Consider the following 20,595-nt stretch of genomic DNA (forward strand, 5'->3'; position numbering starts at 1 on the left):
CATTACTCACTGTCAGCCTGCACTTGTTAACATTCACAATTACTGTAATTTGGTCCTAATGCCAGCAGCTTCAGGCTGTTGACCCAACATACGCAATTTTGTGCAATGCCTGTCGTGGCTGTTGTGGTGACTGTACGTCACCTTGTTCGGCCAGTGAGCACATAGTAATGAGTTTGGGTGATGCCACAATTGACTAGCTGGGGGTACAGATACACATTGGGATTTGAGAATGAATATTGGAATAGTGGTGTGTGTGTAAGGGTGTTGTGAAGAATATGAATATTAGGTGGAAGTTGTGATTGGTGGAGTTTGCTCTTAGGTGAGCGATAAGATTTTATAGGAAGAGCAGTGTGTGAGTACAGCGGATGAGATTTGATGATGTCTTCACTGACCTTGACCATGCAGTTGGGATCAATAAATCTTCTGAAACTCTATATCCAGGTACTGGGAGTATAAGAAAATACATGCAAGGTATGATGTAAGGAAAGTCTAAGATAAGAGGCACAGTTTTAAAATGGTGAGATATTTGAAGTACAAGTTATGACAACATAGCTGTTCCTTAGCAACCAACAGATAAGGAAGTGTTTTTACCAACAGCTACTCAAAACAGCAGAATAAGTGAGGCAGAAAGGCATGATTAGATTTCTCTGATTTGTCTGAGGAGAGAAGCATGTCTATAAATTAGCAGCAGAAATGCAGTATTTTGTAGTTGAGAACACATGCAACCTGAGGCCTTTCAGAGGAGGCCTAAACACTGTTTCACACAAATCCTGGTCAGATGTAGCACTGAGTCCTGGTAAATGATGAGTATGTTAAAATTTGTTTATTTGTTGACAACTATTGCCTTAATAGCAGTGTGCATTAACTTTGTGTAGAAATATATTACTAACTGTTCTTAGCCACTTTAATATCAGGTCAGATCACTGACCACCCCCTCTTCCCCAAGCCTGCATAATATCAACCTTACAGATACAAAATTCCTAGAGGTGACTTCAATAGTCCCCCCCTGCTAATTGTGCTTTAATGATAAAACAAGAGGTCTTCATGGACCTTTGCACATAGAGCATCATCTCTTCAACTTCCAGAGTGGCAATTGAATATCGGAGTACATGTTCTCATCTCGGTTCTGCCATGGACTTGCTACAGACTGTGGAATGGCTTGCAGCTACGATTGGAGCAAATGGACAGCTTTCTGTTAAAAGGCGCAGTCCTAGCTTCAATCAACACTAACTGGAGTTAATGACCCCCAAAATTACACCCATAAATACATGCCAATGTGATCCCATGAATACATGCCAATGCGACAAATAATTCAATTGATGAATTTCAGATGCGATTAGTCATAGAGCGATACACCACAGAAACAGGCCCTTTGGCCCAACTTGTCCATGCCAACCAAGCTGCCTACTTGAGCTAGTCCCATTTCCTTGGATTTGGCCCATATCCCTCTAAAAAAGCTTGTAGTAGGTACGATAGGCAGGTAATAGAGAAGGGACGTGCTCAGATGGGTTTGAGATGTGTCTATTTTAATGCAAGGAGTATTCTGAACAAGGTGGATGGGCTTAGAGCTTGGATCAATACTTGGAGCTATGATGTGGTGGCCATTACGGAGACTTGGATGGCTCAGGAACTGGAATGGTTGCTTCAAGTGCCGGGTTTTAGATGTTTCAGAAAGGACAGGGAGGGAGGCAAAAGAGGTGGGGGAGTGGCACTGTTGATCAGAGATAGTGTCACTGCTGTGGAAAAAGTGGACGTCGTGGATGGACTGTCTATGGAGTCTCTGTGGGTGGAGGTTAGGAACAGATAGGGAAGCAGATCCTAGAAAGGTGTGAGAATAACAGAGTTGTTGTGATGGGGGATTTTAATTTCCCAAACATCGATTGGCATCTCCAGACAGTGAGGGGTTTAGACGGAGGGGAGTTTGTTAAGTGTGTTCAGGAAGGATTCTTGACACAATATGTAGATAGGCCTACAAGAGGAGAAGCTGTGCTTCATTTGGTGTTGGGAAATGAACCTGGTCAGGTGTCAGATCTCTCAGTGGGTGAACATTTTGGTGATAGTGATCATAATTCTATCTCTTTTACGTTAGCACTGGAGAGAGATAGGAACAGACTGACTAGAAAGGCGTTTACTTGGAGTAAAGGGAATTATGAGGCTCTCAGGCAGGAAATTGGAAGATTAAATTGGGAACAGATGTTCTCAGGGAAAAGTACGGAAGAAATGTGGCAAATATTTAGGGGATATTTATGTGAAGTTCTGCATAGGCATGTTCCAATGAGACAGGGGAGTCACGAGAGGGTACAGGAACCGTGGTGTACAAAGTCTATAATAAATCTAGTCAAAAGGAAAAGAAAAGCTTACAAAAGGTGCAGAGAACTAGGTAATATTAGAGATCTGAAAGAGTATAAGGCTAATAGGAAGGAGCTTAAGAAGGAGATTAGGAGAGCCAGAAGGGGGCATGAGAAGGCCTTGGCGGGCAGGATTAAGGAAAACCCCAAGGCATTCTACAAGAATGTGAAGATCAAGAGGATAAGATGCGAAAGAATAGGGCCTATCAAGTGCAGCAGTGGGAAAGTGTGTATGGATCCGGAAGAAATGGCAGAGGTACTTAATGAATACTTTACATTAGCATTCACTACAGAAAAAGATCTGGGGGATTGTAGTGGGGACTTGCAGTGGGCTGAAAAGCTTGAGCATGTAGATATTAGGAAAGAGGAGGTGCTGGAACTTTTGGAAAGTTGGATAAGTTGCCGGGACTGGATGAGATGTACCCCAGGCTGCTGTGGGAGGTGAGGGAGGAGATTGCGGAGCCTCTGACAATGATCTCTGCATCGTCGATGGAGATGGGAGATGTTCCGGAAGATTGGAGGGTTGCGGATATTGTTCCCTTATTCAAGAAAGGGAGTAGGGATAGCCCAGGGTATTACAGACCAGTGAGTCTCACCTCAGTGGTTGGTAAGCTAATGGAGAAGATCCTGAGAGGCAGGATTTATGAACATTTGGAGAGGTATAATATGATTAGGAATAGTCAGCATGGCTTTGTCAAGGGCAGGTCCTGCCTTATGAGCCTGATTGAATTTTTTGAGGATGTGACTAAACACATCAATGCAGGGAGAGCAGTAGATGTAGTGTATATGGATTTCAGCACAGCGTTTGATAAGGTACCCCATGCAAGACTTATTGAGAAAGTAAGGAGGCATGGGATCCAAGGGGACATTGCAGTGTGGATCCAGAACTGGCTGGCCCACAGAAGGTAAAGAGTGGTTGTGTGGAGATCGGTGACCAGTGGTGTACCTCAGGGATCTGTACTGGGACCCTTGCTCTTTGTGATTTTTATAAATGACCTAGATGAGGAAGTGGAGGGGTGGGTTAGTAAGTTTGCGGATGACACAAAGGTTGGGGGTGTTGTGGATAGTTTGGAGGGCTGTCAGAGGTTACAGAGGGACATAGATAAGATGCAAAGTTGGGCTGAGAAGTGGCAGATGCAGTTCAACCCAGATAAGTGTGAAGTGGTTCATTTTGGTAGGTCAAATATGATGGCGGAATATAGTCTTAATGGTAGGACTCTTAGCAGTGTGGAGGATCAGAGGGATCTTGGGGTCCGAGTCCATAGGACGCTCAAAGTGGCTGCGCAGGTTGACTCTGTGGTTAAGAAGGCATATGGTGTATTGTCCTTCATCAATCGGGGAATTGAATTTAAGAGCCGAGAGGTATTGTTGCAGCTATATAGGTCCCTGGTCAGACCCCACTTGGAGTACTGTGCTCAGTTCTGGTCACCTCACTGCAGGAAGGATGTGGAAGCCATAGAAAGGGTGCAGAGGAGATTTACAAGGATGCTGCCTGGAATGCAGAGCATGCCTTATGAAAGCAGGTTGAGGGAACTTGGCCTTTTCTCCTTGGAGCGACAGAGAATGAGGGGGTACCTGATAAGGGGTGTATAAGATGATGAGAGGTATTGATCGGGTAGATAGTCAGAGGCTTTTCCCCAGGGCTGAAATGGTGGCCACAAGAGGACATAGGTTTAAGGTGCTGGGGAGTAGGTATAGAGAAGATGTCAGGGGTAAGTTTTTTACTCAAAGAGTGGTGAGTGCGTGAAATGGGCTGCCGGCAATGGTGGTGGCGGCGGATACGATAGGGTCTTTTAAGAGACTGTTGGATAGGTACATGGAGCTGAGAAAAATAGAGGACTATGGGTAAGCCTAGTAATTTCTAGGGTAGGGACATGTTCGGCACAGCTTTGAGGGCTGAAGGGCCTGAATTGTGCTGTAGTTTTTCTATGTTTCTATATTTCTCTAAATCTTTCCTATCCATGTTCCTATCTAAATGTCTTTTAAACTTTGTACCACTTCCTCTGGCAGCTCGTTCCACATACCAACCACCCTCTGTGTGGAAAAACCTGCCTCTCAGGTCCCCTTCAAAACTTTCCCCTCTCACCTTAAATCTTTGCCCTCTAGTTTTGGACTACCCTACCCTGGGAAAAAGACTATGAGCATATCTATGCCCCTCATGATTTTATATACCTCTACAAAACTACCCTTCAGCCTCCTAAGCCCCAGGGAAAAAAGCCCCAGCCTATCCAGTTTCTCCTTATAACTCAAGCCCTCCAGTCCTGGTAACATCCTTGTAATTCTTTTCTGCGCCCTTTCCAGCTTAATGACATCCTTCCTGTAGCTAGGACTCACACATCACAATCCAAGCTTCATAGATTTCAGATTGAACTAATCACTTTCAATTTGTTTATCAAATTATGATCTCTGTTCCTTTCAGGCCCTTTAATTACCAGATTATCGGTGAACTCTTACTAATTACACAACATTAATGTAAAATAGCCTTGCTGGTTGGCTAAATGAGTATGTTCATGAACCATCTCTTACACACTGCATGAAATCATCCTCCATGCTTTTGCTGCTCCTTTGCCTTGCCAGCCTATTCAAAGATTAAATTCCTCTGATTATTGCATGACCTTTGTTAATTTCCAGATTCATGCTTGGCCTTGCATTTCCGCTGCTGTTTTGGGGCCTATTTACAACACCCATCAATGTTTACTGTCCACTGCTCTTACTTAGCTCCACCAGATTGATTCTACGCACCTTTAGGAGCTACGGTCTTTCCTCTTGACTAGTTTTATTCCATCCTTTAATATCAGGGCCACACTGCTCTGTTTTCATTTTGCCCAACTTTCCTAAATGTTAAATATCCTCACATATTTAATTTCTAATCTTTGTCACTGTGCAACCATGTCTCTACAATGGTTCTTCCACCATTACTATTTATTTCCATTTGTGCCCCGAACTCATCTATCTTGTTACGAATGTTGTGTGCATTTGGAATAGGGTCTTTCAATTTGTCCTTTCCTCATGTTTCCCTGCTCAGACTCCAACTGGAGGTAGACATTCATGTCCCTTTCTGACAGATTCTGGTTATCATTAGCCATTTTGCTACCTTGCAATATCAGTTATCCTTTTTCCTTAATTTTTGAAATTTATCTCATGAGACCCTGCCCCACTACCTTGACTATTTCTTCATCTCTTCTCTAGTCCTTCTACCAATTAATTTAAATCTTTGACCTCTTTGTGAAGGGAAATAGAGTAAATGGGAAGGACCTCTCTTGGCCTTCATAGTTTTATACACTTTATCAAGTCTTGCTTCAGCCACTTGTCCCGAAGTAAACAACCCCAGTCAGTTCAATCTCTCCTCATAGCTACATTTTGCCAGTTCTAGCAACATCCACATAAATCTCCCCTGCATCTTCCTCAGTGCAATTACATCTTTAAACATAAAGTTTCAGATACTTTCACATACTGACAGAAGGAATAGCACATTAAGTTGATAATTACAAATGAGAATGAAAAATATCTTTAATATTTGTTTTGATTGATTAATATTCATGGTTTATGTAACTTATATGTGGCATTATAATTCTTTTCCACTGAGTTTCTGTAATGACCTGCTTTAATATAAAAAGGAAATTCTGATACAGGATTTTATGAAATTACTAGTTGTGTTTATAGTCTGAGCCAATATGAATTATTCATATTTCTAGACACTGAACACAGACAGCTACTCAAAATATTTCTAAATCAATAAAACAAATCAATATACATTGTCATCTTTATTTTTGCAAGGCACCGTATTTTCAGCATGATGTAATTGTACGTGCAAAAGGAAATTTATAAAATTTATTAAATTGACTTTATTAGTCAATATATTTTCTGTAATTAAGTGCCTTCGTTCAACTAAAACTCCATGTAAAACTGACTGGCAAAAGAGCCTAAACAGGTTGGCCTGTTTGGAGAATTAGTGTTGCAGATAACCCCTATATGTACTAGCAATCCAAGTTATTGTCTCTGTGCTCAGCTCCAGCTAATATTCTGCTGCTTGGTATTCCAGATTCTATCAACTTTGCTACGACAGAAATTTGCTTTGAAACAGAACATTAGGAAGACTTATATTTGCATAATGTTTCATCATGTCCCTCGGAAATATCTCAAGACTCTTAAAATCAATTATCTTAAAGTGCAATATCTAATACAACAAAAAAAAATTATAATCAACCACCAACTCAGAATCAGGTTTATTATCACTGACATATGTCATGAAATTTGTTGTTTAGCGGCAGCAGTACAGTGCAAGACATAAAAATTACTACAAGTTACATAAATAAATAATAGTGCAAAAGAAGAATAACAAAGTAGTGCCCAAGAACAGTTCATGGACCATTCAGAAATCTGACGGCAGAGGGGAAGAAGCTGTTCCTGAAACGCTGAGTGTGGGTCTTCAGGCTCCTGTACCAATTGACCATCAGATAATTCATTTTTGATGTTGTTGGTTGTGGAATGCTAATCTGCTAATTCAAAACATGCACCACTTTTCTATCCAGCAAAGATTTTTTTTATTGAAAGAACAACAGTTTTTGGTCTTAATATCAAAGTTCTCAATAAATGATGAAAGCAGAGCTAATTTGTATTGTTTTGGTTAAAAATGCTCCCATGATTACACTATGGATCAGAGGCTATGTGTCAATCTAAACTGGGGACAGTACACCCTTGAAGAAGTGAAAAGTCCTGTAGACACATAAGGAATTTCTTACAGTAGGCTAATATACCACAATATCACTCTGATCAAACTACAAGGCTTTTTGACAGTTTGTTACTGAAAGAATAATTTCAACTATGTGTATATTTTGTTCTTATCAGCTGTCAGCAAAAAGCAACAGCCAGCCTTATCTCTTTTGCTTTGAAGATTACACAACATCAACAAAATTTATTCATGCTTGCTGTTAAACCATTAAAGGGAGGATAATTCAGGAAAGGGTATTTTCAAAAGCAGGAAGAGAAATATTAAGGTGGAAAACCAGTGTAATGGACAAGCTAAAAGTAAGCAGTGTGGGTCAGGAAGAGAAAGGGAGCGAACAAAGGTTATTATCTTCTTTAGTTTCTAACATGACTGTAGGAAGAGCAGACTGATGGGCAGTTTATGCAGAGCTTCTGTGTGCTCCCAACACATGGAATCGAGATTCTTAGTGTCATATCAAATGTTTCTTCTCCACTTTGAGTAGTCATGGCCCAGGGACTTTCAAGACACAGTAGTATTGTTATATTTTTCTAGGAGGCTTTGAGCAAGTCCTTGAACTTTTTCATCTGTCCACCTAGTAATCACTTCTCCTGACAGCATGGAATAGAATGTCTGTTTTGGGAGGTTGGAGTTGGGCAAGTGAACAATGTGGCCTGTCCAACAAAGCTAATCGGGCATTTGTGACACAAGGCAAGAGAAGGAAAAGAGTTAAAATAAAAGCACCACATCCAAACGTCTCAAGCATTCCCAAAAGCATAGATGAATTTATACTATCCTCATTATCCATGCCAATAACAAAAATGCTGATACTACTGAAGTCCTCAAAGTTCCCCCTTGCAAATAAATATGTATGCCCTATTATGTTCTATTAGCACTAATGTGCATAAATAAACACATTAACATGTTCAAATACCTAAAATGAAATGATATTAGCGAACAAACTACTTCAGGTGAATTTAACAATACTTATAAGCAGTGATAAGTTTTGAAATCACAAGGTGCAGCTGTGTGAACAACAACCTCTCACTACTGGAAATGAGCACAGCAGGGAACTATTTGACGTAAGTGGTCTGAAAGGATCACTGTATTTATACAATGACTGGTTTCTCAACATGTACATGTATGCAGATATATATGTCCTCAAAAAATTTGAGATAGAGGCTGAGGCTGCAGATAGCAAATCACAGAAGATAACGAAGAGTGAGTAAATAACAAGGTAGAATGAAGTGGGATTGATCTAAGAGGCATTATGGAAACTGTCTAAGGTTGGAAACTAAGTATTTCAATGTAGAAAGGATAATCAAAATAAAAAAGAGCAGAGCCATTTAGCTTTGCAGAAGTCAGGGGTGGGGGGGGGGGGGGGCGTGCTAGGAGAACAGGGCAGTTGGGATACCTTAATGATAAAGGATGGGATTAGGACGAGAGAAAGGAAAGATCTTGGCTAGAGATGTAGAATCCATTTGACTGGAATTAAGAAACAAGAAGAAGAGAAAACAGAAGCAAACATATTTATAGGTCCCCTAATAATAATGGTAATGAAAGAAAATTACAAATCAGAGGCCAATGTAGCAAAGGTAATACAGTAACCATCAGTATTTTGATCTTCATAGAGACTGGGCATAGCAAATTTACAGAATGTTGAGGATTAGTTCATGGGATACTTTCACAATAGTTTTCTGGTGTAATAAGACTTTTATCCCAAATCCACCAGTTTTAAAAAAAACAGACCTATGGGTTATATACACTCTCATTTCTGTTTTCTCTCATTGATTCCTCGCTCTACCCAAGTGGATACTACAACTTGAATTTACTGGTGGATTGTAAGATAACAAAAATATCCCTTTCATTCCAAAAAGGAATGTGAAAATAGGGAATTGTGGATGTTATTCTGACAGTAGTAGGGAAAATACTAAAACCTATTATTACGGAGATGTAAAACAGAACACGAGTGAAGATGGTTTTATGAAAGATAATTCATGTTTGACAAATCTATTTTTATAGGATTGCATGTAGCAGGGTAGAGTAGATAGTGCCAAACTAGTCAAAGTATTGTTATATAGAATTTCAAAAAGCATTCATTAGGGACATCACTTGAAGCTATTATACAAAATTTAAGCTCTTTCAAATTAGATTATAATGTTAAATTAATGTGGATTGAGGATTGGTTGATAGTCAGAAGAGAGTAGGAATAAATGGGTTATTTACAGTTTGGCTGGCTGTTTCTTGTCGGGTACTGTTAGGATATTGCTTAGGCTTCAGTTATTTACAATCAATAACAATGATTCGGATAAAGGGATCAAGTATCCAAGTTTGCTGACAAAGTTAGGTGAGAAGGTAAGCTGTGAGGAGGAAAGGCTCTATAAAAATATTGATAGGGGTCAACTGAGAGGACAAGTTAATCCAGATGGGATATATTTGCAGAAAAGTATAATTAAACAGTTTGGAAGGTAAAAGAAAACATTTTTGTAATGCTCAGAGATTGGGAAACATCAATATTTTGAGTGACCTGGGAGTTTATGTGCACATATTACAGAAGGACAATCTGCAGCTACAGCAAGAAATTAGGAACACAAACTTCTGATAGCTTTCGTAATAAACTGATTGCAGACCGGAAATAAAATTGTCTTCCTACATTTTACAAGGCCTTAATAAGATCAGATTTCAAACTCAATTTTGATCCTCTTCCCTTATTTTAGAGTGATTGCAAGTAAGGTTCACAAGGCTGATTCCTGAAGTGGTTATCCTTCGAAGAGAGATTAAGCACACTGGGAATGTATTCCTTTATTCCTTAAAGTTTATAAGACTGAGATGTGATCTTGTAGAAGCATAGACAAAACTTAAGAATCTTGATTTGGTGGATGTTTCCCTTGACTGGGAATCTAGAAGGATCCTCAATCACAGTAGGGCACAAACTAAGAGGCAGAATCACACTAGCCTCCAACGTGTATTTAAATCAGTTCAAGGTGTTTTGTAACATTACACAGCTGACCAATGTTCATAGCTGAGCTGATGCCGCCCCCCCCCCCCCCCAATAACCACCTTCTTATCTCACTATTATGTCTCTTGACCACACATAACTGTTTGTCAGAAAAGCTGACCAACATCTAGTTATGGAGAAGTCAAACTTCATTTGGTTGAGGAAAACCAAAGCAATTATTTTTAAGTCTCCATTATAAACTACTTCTCAATGTCACCAGCTCCGCCTTTCTCCTGACCCATTTGTTCACATCATCCAGACTCTGTAAAAACTGGGTATCCTAACACACAAGCAAACTAACAGCTCCACAGCCTACCTTGCAGTAAGACTGCTTACTTCCAACAGTGCAATAATGCCTCAGCATCTCTAGTAATAAAGTCTCATTCATACTTCATCCACCTCCACTTGATCCACTGGTCTGCTTCCCTGGCATCCAGTCCTCTAATTCCAAGTAGCTTAACTGTCCGAATGGATGTTTATTTCTTCTTGCTCTGCACTCTCATCCTTGCTTCACTCACCTAATTTGCCTCCTAACTCTCAATGGATTAATTTACTATGGTTATTTAAAACCCCTGAGTGGTTTCCATAACTTTCTCTCTTCAACTTCCTACAGTGGTTAAGAAGGCATGTGACATACTTGCCTTTATTGGCCAAGGCATAGAATGCAAGAGCAGGAAAGTTGTGCAAGAAGTGTATAACAATCTACTGTAGCTAAGCCCCAGTAAGAGTTATGTGTATAGTTCTCACCACTTCAATTGAAGGATGCGTTAGCAGTAGGAGGGGATTTATGAGAATGTTGACAGGGCTGGAGAATTATTGTTCTGTGGAGAGATTAGCTGGAATGGAGTTGTTTACCTTGAAATAAACGAAGCTGATGAGAGATTTAATTGAGCCATATAAAGTTACCAGAGTCCTAGACAGGATGAACTTGAACAATCTATTTTCCTTAGTAGAGGACAATAACTGAGAAGTACAGACATGTTAATAGGTAGGATTAGATGCAAATTTTCTTTTTTTCACTCAAATGAGTAGTGTTGTTTTAGAAATTGCATAGAAGGATAGTGCTGGCAGAAACTCTCAGTAAATTTATAAAGTTTCTGGATGAACATGAAGAGTAATAAACTACAAGTCAATGAAGCAGGAACTAGGAGATAGAACTAACTTGCCTGTTTTTAGCCAGCAAGGACATTATGGGCCAAATTAACCTGCACCATAAATTTCTATGATTCTTCCTCATACCTCCTTATATCTTTGAATTTCCTGACTGACATTTTATTTATCACTATAAGTTATAGACATATGGCGTTATTCTGGATGGAATTTCAAAGTCTCCAATATTTTCAATTGAAAGTTTTTATTTTTTCTTCACAATTTTAATCTAATAAAATTCTTGCAAATATGTAAAATCTAGATGTATTAACAGACACAACATCACTTTTAGTTTGGACTGGAGATATTTTCTATACCTACTGAGAGATAGAAATTTAAATTGGCACCATGATATATTATTTGAATATGTAATGGAGCATTAACTGGGGCAGTTCTGGGGATTCATTACACAAATGAATGAATATTTTTGAAAGAAGATTTTCTAAGCTAGAATTATTAATAGCCGTGTTTCTTGTTTAGTTTTACTCACATTTATATGCACCAAAGATGAAGGCTATTCCCACTAGTTTTCAAACTGTAATAATACTACTTCCTGATGGTTCATTAAACTGAGACTATTATTGTCTATTTTTTCCCACTAATCCCCAGAGTCTGTTCAATGGAAATGTTTTAAGCTTGACTAATTTTGCTGTTTCTCCTAGGTGCCTGGTGTATACCCTGGTGAAATATACTTATTTCTCCTGCCTCACGAACAAAAGTGTTTAATTTACCTCAGAGGACGTTCTTCTTCCTTGCCTTGTTTTATTGAGCAGGAACCCACTCAGTGAAACATTTAAATGCTATTGAGCATCAGTAAGCAGTACTGGGTCAGTTATGTTGGCAGCAGGCAATGGTTTAGCTGGATCAGGAAGGTACATATTATTATCTGAACTGTGCATCTACTTTGTCTCTAAAACTTGCACAACCCCATCCCCTCTCCTCTGGACAATATGGATTAAAATTTACTTCCAAAATGATTTACTTAGCAGGATTACATTACAAGAGTCCTAAGCTTTCAGAAACCTGCCTAGTCCATCACAATAGGAATCACATATGTTACCATGATACAGAACACTTAGGAAGGATGCAGTTGACCATTCACAGAGAATATTTAAAAATTCTGCTTGCAAGGTTTACTCAGCTATCGCAGTAGGTTATGAAATCACAAGCAGATTTAGTTCAGTTGAATTAGAAAAGCAGGGGGAAAAAACAGGGTAAAGATTCTCTGGCTAGACATGTTTAATTATGAAAAGGTCAGGATATTATCAGGAATTTTCCAACAGAATATCTTGGCAAAGAGAGGCGAAATGTTAAATTATTTCAATGCAAGTATGTTGAGCAAGAAACCAATAAAATAAAAACAGGAATTGACTAAGTGGGAAAGATTCTTAACTTGTTATTGTTGTGCATGACTGTTTTCTGACTCACTGCATCAAGCAGTGCCTGGCTGCTTTCTGATTCATTGTATCAAGAAGCTGATGAATTGGCTGAAATTTCTGTGACCATATAGGTCTTCACCCAGTCAGGAATACAGCCCCACAATTAAAGTGAATATTTAATATATACAAAGATATTTTTTTCTGGGAAAATGCTTCCCAGTCTTTGTCCACACAGATCTACCTTCTCTCTTTTTCTGGTACTTGAGTTTTGCTCTGTTTTCACAATTCACTCAACTAGGAAGTAAAAACCGAGGACAGTGACACCACTCAAACCACAAGAGTTCCTGGGACGCTGCAATTTTGCTTTGTGGATACTGCCGATTGCTGTACTAGTAATTTATACAGGAGCTGAGGCCTAATTACCAAAAGTTGTGTTAAAGTAAGCAAATAAGTGCTTTTTAAGATTCATCTTTAAATCCTACCCCAAATGAGTTTTGGAATTACGCAACATATCTTTATTCGGAATAAATAGTAGGATGTTTACAATTAATAGAAAGATTCACCATTCACAGAGAATGCTTAAAGTTTCTGCTTGTAAGTTTTAGTCAGCCACCCCACATCACCACCCTGTCCAGTTCAGACTAAAAAAATACTTTGTAGACTTTCAAAAGTCATGCAGAGACATTGAGAGATTTATAGATGAAAGAACAATACAGTGAGAGGAAGAAAGGGTGAGAATAAATGTCAAAGAGAAATGGAGAGTTGCAATGACAAAAATGAGGGAAAGTATTCAATTGGCAGGGCATGGAAGCTGGGTCCAACCCACCATCGTACATTACAAGGGCACATGAGGTTGCATGTGCACAACCTGACTGAAAGTTAATTTACTTCCACTAATTGGTTAACACTTACACCTTCTTTTGGCACTAACAACAGGTCTGTTGAGACAGGGTTCTTAAAAACCTCCAATGACACCCAGGGCAATTAATAAGGCTAAAATAATCTCAGGAAATAGACCAATAAATACTCAACAATCCTTACTTGCTGATGAGAAAGGCTTGTTCATAATAATTTTTCTGAAGGTTATTTCCATTACTTTGGAGTTTATTTTCTCAGCTTTGGGTGTTTGCAAGTTGGGTGCCTTTTATGCTTCTTTAGAATAGAGCTAAAGCACTGAACAAGATGACTGGTAACAGGATCAGGATTTTAATTACAGTTGAGGAAGATCACATTTATAAAGAAACAGAGCTGGAACATCCCTGGCCATGCATGGTAGTCCAGTTAACTCCCTCTGTATGCTTCTTGAGTTTTGGGTAATCCATAAATGCATCTTTGAAGCAGATATTCATGTTCTGTTTGCACTGGATGGGAGATTAGAGAACAAGCCTGTATTCAATCCTCTCTCTGAGACCTGCTTACTTTTCACCATAACTCAATGACTTGTCCATTACTTCAGTCTCATGTCATGTTCTCTGACAAATGATTAAGTGGTTTCTCTCTCTCTGTAGGATATAGTGCACTGGACAACAATGTGGTACAAATCCTTGTATGCCATGGCCTTGGTGACATCTCAATATCCATTATCTCTTCCTTTTATGATATATTTCTGTACTCCTGGCATATTGTGCACATCGACACCATTTTTTCTATATTTCTGTATATGTCACTCCAGTGTGCAGCTGACCTAACTCTTAGAATACACTCCTTTTAGCACTATTACTATATCTTCTGGATATAATCAAAAGGTTCACCTGTTCCTTCTCCAAACTTTGGAATTCATATCCGTGGATGTGTTAGCTCAATTCCAGCTTGTATAAGCTAAATTTTTCAAAGGTCATATCAGGATTTTTATTTTTGTTCTCACATATTCTCCAACTGATGAAAAGATATAATGCCCACTCTTCTGTCCACAAGAGGTTATAGCTGACCTTCTCTACATTATTGTTGCTATTCAGATTACATTTTATCTTAAATTTTCCAAAGATTTCTAGGACATCATGTGCTCTCAATCCATTGTTGAAATTGTGCAGAGACTGTAACTATTTTACACACCCAATTACCACAAGTTAGTGTTTTTCTTTTGTAAGTTCAACAGTAGCACCATCATACAATCCACATCTTGTTTCACTTACTTAACTGTCACCCACCATATTACATCGTTTGTTTTCCAGAATTCCATTGGTAAGCTCGATTTCCAGACTAAAATCTGTGGTTCAACAATTTGTTTATTCATGCTATGTCCTCTAAATAACATATCTTTTCTTTACATAGAACATGAGGCATCCATGGGTGAATTAATACATGAACATATGGTATTCTTACACCCAACAATATTTTTCTCTGTTCTTACAATGTATAATCATAGACATGCCATGTTTAAATTTTCAAACTTTATGGTGATCTCAATCAGAATTATAGGGCAGGAGCAACGAATGTATAACATAACTAATAATTTGAAATTAAAGTAAGGAGAAAGAGTGTGATTATCTGGCACCTTTCATGCCCTGAACAGCAACCACAACTTCCATTCATACAGTCAAATGTCCCAAAGCACTTCAAAGGAGCACCATCAAACAAAATCTAGGACCAACTCATACATGATAAGAGGTCAGAGGACCAATAGCTTGATCAAAGAGAATCGTTTTAAAGAAGTCTCTCAAAAAGGAGGAAAGAAAGTGGCAAAGGCCTTACAGGAAAGAATATCAAGGTTTAGACCTACAGTGTCTGAGAACACCAATCTCAAAGGCTGTGCAATGCAGTTAATTTTTTAGGATGACTGAGAGGCTAGATTTGAAGTAAATGGTTGTACCATTGGAGGAGATTAGAGCAATTGAGGGTGACGTCTTGGAGGGTTTGGAAAAAACAAGGCAAGAAGTTTAAAATGCTTTGTTCTACACGGAGCTACCACTTTCCTGGGAAGTCAGAAATAACGGGTGATGAGTGAACAGAGTCTGAGGAAATTTCTGCTCATTTCACACTGCATGTTGAACGAGCAATCTGACAATTTTGAGGTCCTTGGGATACCCCACCATGTATTACAATTATAACCAAACGTAACCATTACTATAATTTAGCAGCTAATTTGCATGGAGTAAGACTCAATGAAAAGCATTAGTGCAGATTATCTTTTTCTTTTATACAAATTAGAAATCTTAACAACAAAATATTCTGTCTCATTTTGCGCATTATTAAAATGGTAGACGCCTGCAAATTATTTTCATAGATTGGCCATCTATTAAGATTGCAAAATAAATTTAATATAGAGTAACATTTTCATGGTAGGCTAAGAATATTCCCAAAAAATTGTCAAACCGACAGATGGGAATAAATTTCTAACAGAAATTTCCAGCAGAAATATATCCACAATTAACTAAAGCTAATTTTAGCTTCTAAAGCTCATTTTAAATTTTACTAATGAGTCATGTTAATGAAAATGCATTCAAGGCAAAGCTACATGTGAGAGCCAGCAGTTCATTTTAATTCATTTAATTTAATGACAGAATAAGTTAAAACAATGGTAGAAAAATACTTTACACCTACCTCATCTGGATATTATTAGGTTAAAAGTAATCAATAAATTAGTGAAAAAGGTACATCCAATGCCTTCCTAAATGAGGTACATTAACATACAGTATTCAAATAAAACTGTTGTAAACGCCAGTTTTACTGGGGCAGAATTTCTGGTTTTAATGATGGGGAATCCACTGGTGTTCATTTCATGACTGAATAAAACTAAGGACAACTCCTGGTATCTTGAGATGCTCAGCTAAACATGTAAATGTGGAAGTTGCTGTAGATTATACCATTTTTCCATCATGTATTCTTCTGTAGTCTTTGCAGATATAATCAACACAGCATCACTGAACTGATGTGAATCTCAATTTTTTTTAAACATATTGTAAAAAACCAATGAGAATGTTAAGTCTTGTTCTGAATGGAGCAACCGAATTTTTAAAGCTGTAATAACTCAAGAACTACTGAACATCTTTGATCCTGAAAATCTAATTTTACATTGTAAAAATCATCAACAATCATATTTATTTTTTAAAATTATAACTTTTGTAAAATGTTTATGATATTTCAATCTCTCCCTTGATCGCATGTGCATGTTACAATCTTTATCTCATTTTCTCTACACTGAAAAAAGTGTGAGTTGTAATCCTTGCTTTTCACTGTCTGAATTGCTAGCTGTGGGAATTCTTTAATTTGAATGGCTAATCAGTCTGATCACTCATGTACTTCTCCTGTTATCATAACTCCTCGATAAATAAAGTTTCATGGTTAGCTCTTTAAGAGATCAGTTGTGAGCACCCTCTCTTCACTGTTGACTGAAAAATCTGGGTCATTATAATTAATTTTGCAGCTAGTCAACTGTAAAAGCTGCTTAAGTAAGTGCATTGCATTACAGAGTCCTTAGCAACTGAAGATTTTATAATAGGCTTGCACTGCAGAATGGGAATCAGCAATCAAGCTAAATCAGCAGCACCATATATTCTGGTGGCATATGTAGACAGTAACCCCTGTCACTGCCACCAATGAAAAAAAACAAATTAAAAAATAGGGCTAAAAAAAAGTACATCAAGCTGAACAAAGTAACAAACTGCTTAATGCAAGTCCAATCATCAACGCAAGCTCATTTCTTTCTAATGCACATGTTAATTGCTATGCAAATAATGATACAATACATTAAGTGAAGCATACGTCTTGTCTGGATAATCTAACAAGTTATCATTAGACCAACATTTCCTACCAACAATTTCAGAATTCATTGATTTTATGTTGATTCATATTTCATTGCCGGCACCAAAAATCTCTAAAATACATGTTAAGAGGTCATAAATCATGTAAAATGACAAAACTACGCACAAGAAAAATGCAATAATAAGCAATGCTTTAGCAGAATATTCAGAAGTATACCATATAACTTAGCCAAAACAAATACTTATGTAGCAAATACCTTCTATCATTACTGATGTTTTTAACATTCAAAAAACATCCTATTCTTTCTACCACGGTGCTGATATAGTGAGATTTATTAAGTGAGTATGGAGCATAGATAGTGGAGCAAAGGGAGGTAAATGATCTTCACATCTTTTTGAGATTGGCAGGATATGCTTAGATCAAATCAAGTAAACCATTAGGGGGTCATCCAGAAGCCTCTTAAATCAAGACACAGGCTATAGCTGGGAAATGTTATAATTATTTTCATTTCTTATTGTGTGTCCCTAAGACATGATTTTGCACAAAATATTTAACAATGTGTGTAAAATAAAAGCACTAATGACCATACATTGTTATGTAGTTCTAGCCTCATGACAGGGCAGGATTCATCCATTGGTGGGGGTGTTGTGGAAATGTGAAGAGAAAGATGGAAGCGATGCAATAAGGTGTCACAATCCCAGAGGGCACAACTTTAAGGTGGGGAGTGGGGGGGGGGAGTTTAAAAGGGATGTGTGGGATAAGTTTTTATTTTTTACACAGACAGTGATAGGTGCCTGGAATACACTGCCAGGGATGGTTTTGGAAGCAGATACAATAGTGGCGTTCAAGAGGCTTTTCGATAGGCACATGAATATGCAGGCAATGGAGGCATATGGATCAAGTGCAGACAGAAGGGATTGGTTTAATTTGGCGCCATGCTCAGCATAGACATCATGGGCTGATGGATCACTTCCTGTGCTGTACTGTTCTATGTTCTATTTTCTCATCTCTTATGCAACCGTGTGTTCAAAAACCAGCAGTAATTTTGCCATGCAGGGTGGGTGCATGGTTGGTCCTCAGACAGAGACTCAAGTGTCCTGATACTCAACTAGGACAATACACTGCTAATGTAGTCCCCATTATGGCCAGGATATGCCCAAATGTTTTCTATTTCATTGTACATCACAGGGACGCACTTACTAGGAGAAAGACCTTGTATGTGCTTACTCTCCTGGTAGTAAGCAGAATGCATGGACTCGGGTCCAGGAGGTGCTGGTGGTACTGCACACGTATATCCTCTAAGCTTTTAAGAAAACTGCCAGTGTTCTCATTGTTTACTAGTGACAGCAGACCTGCAATGATTACTCCTCATTAGAGGTGACCTCTCCAGTGTCCTGTTTCAAATATACACTGCAGAGGATTCTCCTGTAACACAACTGGCAATTCAGGTACGTGCTCTCTGCAAGCTGGCAATGAACACAAGTGTAAGTGGAAGGAGGACTTTAGATTCTGAATGAAGGTAACTCATGTCAGAATAATGAAAAATACCCTAAGGTTCCAAATTAGTGTCCCTGCTTAATCAAACTCTGGTGTGAAAGGTTAGTAATATACGTCTTAATTTGAAAGGGCATCAAATGTGTTGGAGCTCGGAGATGACAAAAAGACTGTCTGATGTGTTTACTCTGCCTACCATTGTGGTTCATTTGTCAGTGAGAGGCTTGTTTATCGGTGCCAATTGCATCTCCTTCTTTTGACTACTTTTGTGGTTGCTTCTTATGAAGACTCTTTGGTTAAATCCTTTGAGGTGAATTTGAAAGATTGTTACTTTGAACTGTGTGCTGTTCTTCTGCAGCACTTTATAACATCCTTTTTCATTTTTGTCCCATCCTTCAGTAAATTCGCCTAACAGTCAACGTACTGAACTGAGAATTTTACAATGTATCTGCTGCTCTCTCATCCTTCTGCTGAGATCGTAATTCAAACTTGCCTGCTAAAGACTGCATCCTGTCAAAGTCTGCTAGAACATTTTATGCAGTAGATTTGTGAGGGAACCAAATACAAGCAGATTAGTTATACCAAGTCGGCATGAAGCAAGATACTTGGCCTGCTGGTTCATGCAGGTATTCATTCTGCACACAAGCCTTTTCCCAGTGAAATTAATTCTAACTTATTTGCACAAATCTGGAATAATTCAGTTCCCTGCATTAAATGGGATATAGGAATTTCACCTTAAGTAGCTTTGCACATCTACCATTTCTGCATCATAAGTCTTCATAAGATTACCTCTTTGGTTGCCTTCTTTCAAATGATTCTCTGATTATGGATTAAGCATACCCAGCATCAAATCCACCTAAGCCACAAAATGTCTTTCAAATATTAACTACTTCCATTTATTCACAAGTTTGACCAAATATGAATTTGTTTAATTTGCTTACCAAAACAAGTTATTATAATACATTGAAAAACAGTATTAGATAGAAATTGATCTTTGGTTGTTAGCACTAAAGAGGCCCTGTATTAGTGCCAGCCCATGCCTACAATACTTGGTTCTACTGAAGTCAAAACAATAAGTAATCAAATTATTTTAAAAAATCACAAGAAATAAAACCCTGTTTGTTCCAGTAAGAAAATAAGCTGTCTTCAATTCTGCATTAGTAAAACGCAACAGATTAAATCCGTACATGCTCTCACAGAATTTGGTAAGGATGCTGGGCTTTTCCTGGTTCCTTCTCTGCCGAAACCAGCGTTGAATTGTGCGAACATCCCAATCAAGTTGTTTGGAAAGCCCTTCCAATCTCTTTTCATCTGGATGCTAAAAATAAAGAGAATTTAGCCAATTAAGGATTTCTACTTGATAAACAAAAATCAATCTACATTTATATAGCACCAGAGTGCTTCTCATAGGTGTCAGCATATGCACAGATATTGAGACAAAGAAGAGGACACAAGCAGGTCTAAGAGATGGCTTTTTTTAACCAATACCTTAAGGAAGGTGAGAAAGAGAGAGGTTTATGGAATTTCAGTGTATACTTTCTTATTACAATCTATGGCAAAAAACAAAATGCCAATACCTTTCATAAATTGTTAATGTTGTTAAGTCACTTTGTATGTAAATTACTGTAGATTTCATATGATATTAAACTGACAATTAATTCAACTTTAGATTATGCTGCCTCTTTTATGTAGAAGTGGAGACACAAGAGACTGCAGAATCTGGAATCCTGATGCAGGGTCTCAAACTGAAACGTCAATAATTCCTTTCCCCCTACAGATGCTGCTCGGCCCGCTGAATTCCTCCAGCAGTTTGTTTTATGT

The 20,595-nt window shown here is 38.3% G+C and overlaps 1 protein-coding gene across 1 annotated transcript in view; it reads right to left on the bottom strand.

Annotated features, from left to right (window-relative positions):
* cers6 (ceramide synthase 6) overlaps positions 1-20,595 on the bottom strand; it is a 205,482-nt gene that overhangs the window by 109,291 nt on the left and 75,596 nt on the right. Inside the window, exon 3 of the mRNA XM_052027662.1 lies at positions 19,962-20,092. Coding sequence (XP_051883622.1) covers positions 19,962-20,092 — 131 coding nt within the window. The remainder of the gene's footprint in view (positions 1-19,961; positions 20,093-20,595) is intronic.

The sequence above is a fragment of the Pristis pectinata genome, chromosome 1 (assembly GCF_009764475.1).
Source record: "Pristis pectinata isolate sPriPec2 chromosome 1, sPriPec2.1.pri, whole genome shotgun sequence".
Taxonomy (NCBI): Eukaryota; Metazoa; Chordata; class Chondrichthyes; order Rhinopristiformes; family Pristidae; genus Pristis; species Pristis pectinata.